At 41.8% G+C, this 2,711-nt stretch overlaps 1 protein-coding gene across 1 annotated transcript in view; it reads left to right on the forward strand.

Moving 5' to 3' along the window:
* Positions 1-2,711, forward strand: part of timm50 (translocase of inner mitochondrial membrane 50 homolog (S. cerevisiae)) — a 37,055-nt gene that overhangs the window by 31,631 nt on the left and 2,713 nt on the right. Inside the window, exon 8 of the mRNA XM_031872483.1 lies at positions 54-152. Within this exon, the coding sequence (XP_031728343.1) occupies positions 54-152 (99 nt within the window). The remainder of the gene's footprint in view (positions 1-53; positions 153-2,711) is intronic.

Raw genomic sequence — 2,711 nt, forward strand, 5'->3', positions numbered from 1 at the left:
TGTGTGTGTGTGTGTGTGTGTGTGTGTGTGTGTGTGTGTGTGTGTGTCCCCAGACGGCGTATCCTCTGATCGACAGCATTGATCCTCAGGGTTTCGTTATGTATCGCCTCTTCAGAGATGCAACACACTACATGGAGGGACATCATGTGAAGGTAATCTGTGTGTGTTTATATATTTGTCTATTTATACATATCGGTCAACTCTGTCAGCATTGGCTTGAAAGGTTTAAATAAATAAATAATATGTTTGGTAAGAAATGTCAATATTAACATCAGCATTCATGTTTCATCACAGAACAGTCATAGCATCACGTCTTTAATGATGATCTATAGGACCTATTGCATTAGAACCTGATGGTAATAAACACTTTGAGATACTCAACATGACCTCAACTCCCCTCTCTAGCCAACCCTGAACAGTTTATCACTAACACTTCTTTACCACTCGATTGAGTCTGACTAAAGATTCCTGTTTTCAAAGTGTTCTTTTTTTTATGTAGTAATGAAACATGATGGAACACCTGTAAACACCAACATGCTGCATTAACCCCCCTGTCTGTTCTCCATGGCTGCCTTCTGCTGCCACATTGATTCTTCTCCTCCTCCTCACCACAATAGACCTCCCTCCTCCCCTCTGTCTCCCTCTCAGGCCTCATTAATCCTTCAGCCTCCTCCCTTCTTTCCCCTCTTCCTCTTATCTCACCTCCCTTTCACCCTCTTTCACCCCTGCCCTCCTTTCTTTGCTTCCATCCTCTCTCATCTCCTTTGCTCCATTTCTTTTACTCCCTCCTTCGTGTCCCCCCTCTCTCCTCCTGTCTTCCTCCCCCCTCCTCCAACTGTCATCTCTGGGTTTTTATTGACGAACAGTCTGAAGGCTGCAAGAAGCTGCTTAACCTACTTCCCAGGAAGAGGACACACTTATCATCTCATCTCCATAATGCCAAGACAGGCTGAATGCAACAGATGCTAAGAGAGAGTTAATAATGCTCTATATGCTGAGGGAGAGTTAGAGATGCTACATGTGTCAACACAGAGTTAGTCAATGTGTATGGATGTGCATGTTCTGCCATCTACGATTATGATCCAGATACTGTCAAATGCGCCTAAAGCATGCACACATAAAAACACAACCTGTGGACACACACATTGTGTCTTTTGTCTCCTGCAAGACTTCGACCCTCCAATAGGTGATTTAGAGTCCCTCCATCTAAACACAACAGGTGGAAGAATTCTTTTACAGATCAGTCTATCCTGTTGCTGAATCAAAATCAGTGCACCACTAACTGAGATCTGAAGCCAGGCGATATAAATATCATGACTGTTTGAATATGTTCTGTACGTCTACAAAATGGTCCCATATGTGTAGCTGTTTGTTCAACCTGCATGTAAGTTTCTGGATCGGAACTGCCCAAGGATGCTAAATGTATTTCAGTACAAACTGACAACAAAGTTATGGTACAAATCCTCTGGATTGAACCGCCAGCCTCACTCTAAATATTAGACTACAGACACTCACATGTATCCTTAGAACCGCTCCACTAGTGGAGTCACGACTGTAGAGACCATTCAGTGTCGTTGGGAAACATGGTGGGGCTGTCATTGTTGCTGAGCATTGCATCTTTTGTCACATGTACAAACACAAGTCATTTAAAGAGTCCTCCACTGATGTCACACCAATGACACTGTGGGGCTCACAGCAGACAATTAGAAAACAAAAAAGACCAAAATCGATGCAGAAGAGAACCAGAGATGTCATCTGCTTTTATTTATTCATTTTATTCTTCTTCCTGGTGTTTACATTGCCCACAATGCAACTCTAGTGGTGCAGAGATTGTAGAGTGTTACGCTAGCAGCAGCTAATGCATCTTAGAGCGTCTGTCCTACAGCAGAGGTGAGCAGCTGACTGAGCTCTCACTTCTTTCTGTGTCTCCAACCAACGCTAACTCAAGTGACATCACTTGAGGACATTTATTAGACTTCGTGCAGCTCCTTTCATACCACTTTTATAACGTGGAGTTGTTTTACTCTCTGCTGTCTGATAGTGTTTCACAAATAATAATAATCAGCTCCATAATTCCCGCTGAGCCTCAGTGTGGTGACCCTCCTCACCCTCTCATAAACCTGACCAACATGCAGCTATTGTTTGCTGCCCTGCATCTGAGCAGCAGACGTCTTATTGTTTGTTGGCTGTTGCCGGGACAGGAAACGCAACACAACAGTTGGATTAACTGTCTTACTTCAAACTTTGTTGTTTATCTTACTGCGGCCTGCTGTCACTGTCAGGAGGTTTAATGTGTCATCCTCATGTTTACTTTATGAATCTAAACCTGTAGACTTCAGGAGACGATGACATCATTAATCCCCATGTTTTATATTTATTCATGTCATTATTTATTAAAGGCTCAACCCACAAAACACATGCAAATGCAGCCTTTTTAGCTAAAAATGACACCATGGAGTACTTATTATATACAGTGGGTACGGAAAGTATTCAGACCCCTTTAAATTTTTCACTCTGTTTCATTGCAGCCATTTGCTAAAATCAAAAAAGTTCATTTTATTTCTCATTAATGTACACTCAGCACCCCATCTTGACAGAAAAAAACAGAAATGTAGAAATTTCTGCAAATTTATTAAAAAAGAAAAACTGAAATATCACATAGTCATAAGTATTCAGACCCTTTGCTCAGTATTGAGTAGAAGCACCCTTTT

This window comes from Anarrhichthys ocellatus, unplaced genomic scaffold (assembly GCF_004355925.1).
Source record: "Anarrhichthys ocellatus isolate YVR2014 unplaced genomic scaffold, GSC_Weel_1.0 scaffold64, whole genome shotgun sequence".
In the NCBI taxonomy this organism is placed as follows: domain Eukaryota; kingdom Metazoa; phylum Chordata; class Actinopteri; order Perciformes; family Anarhichadidae; genus Anarrhichthys; species Anarrhichthys ocellatus.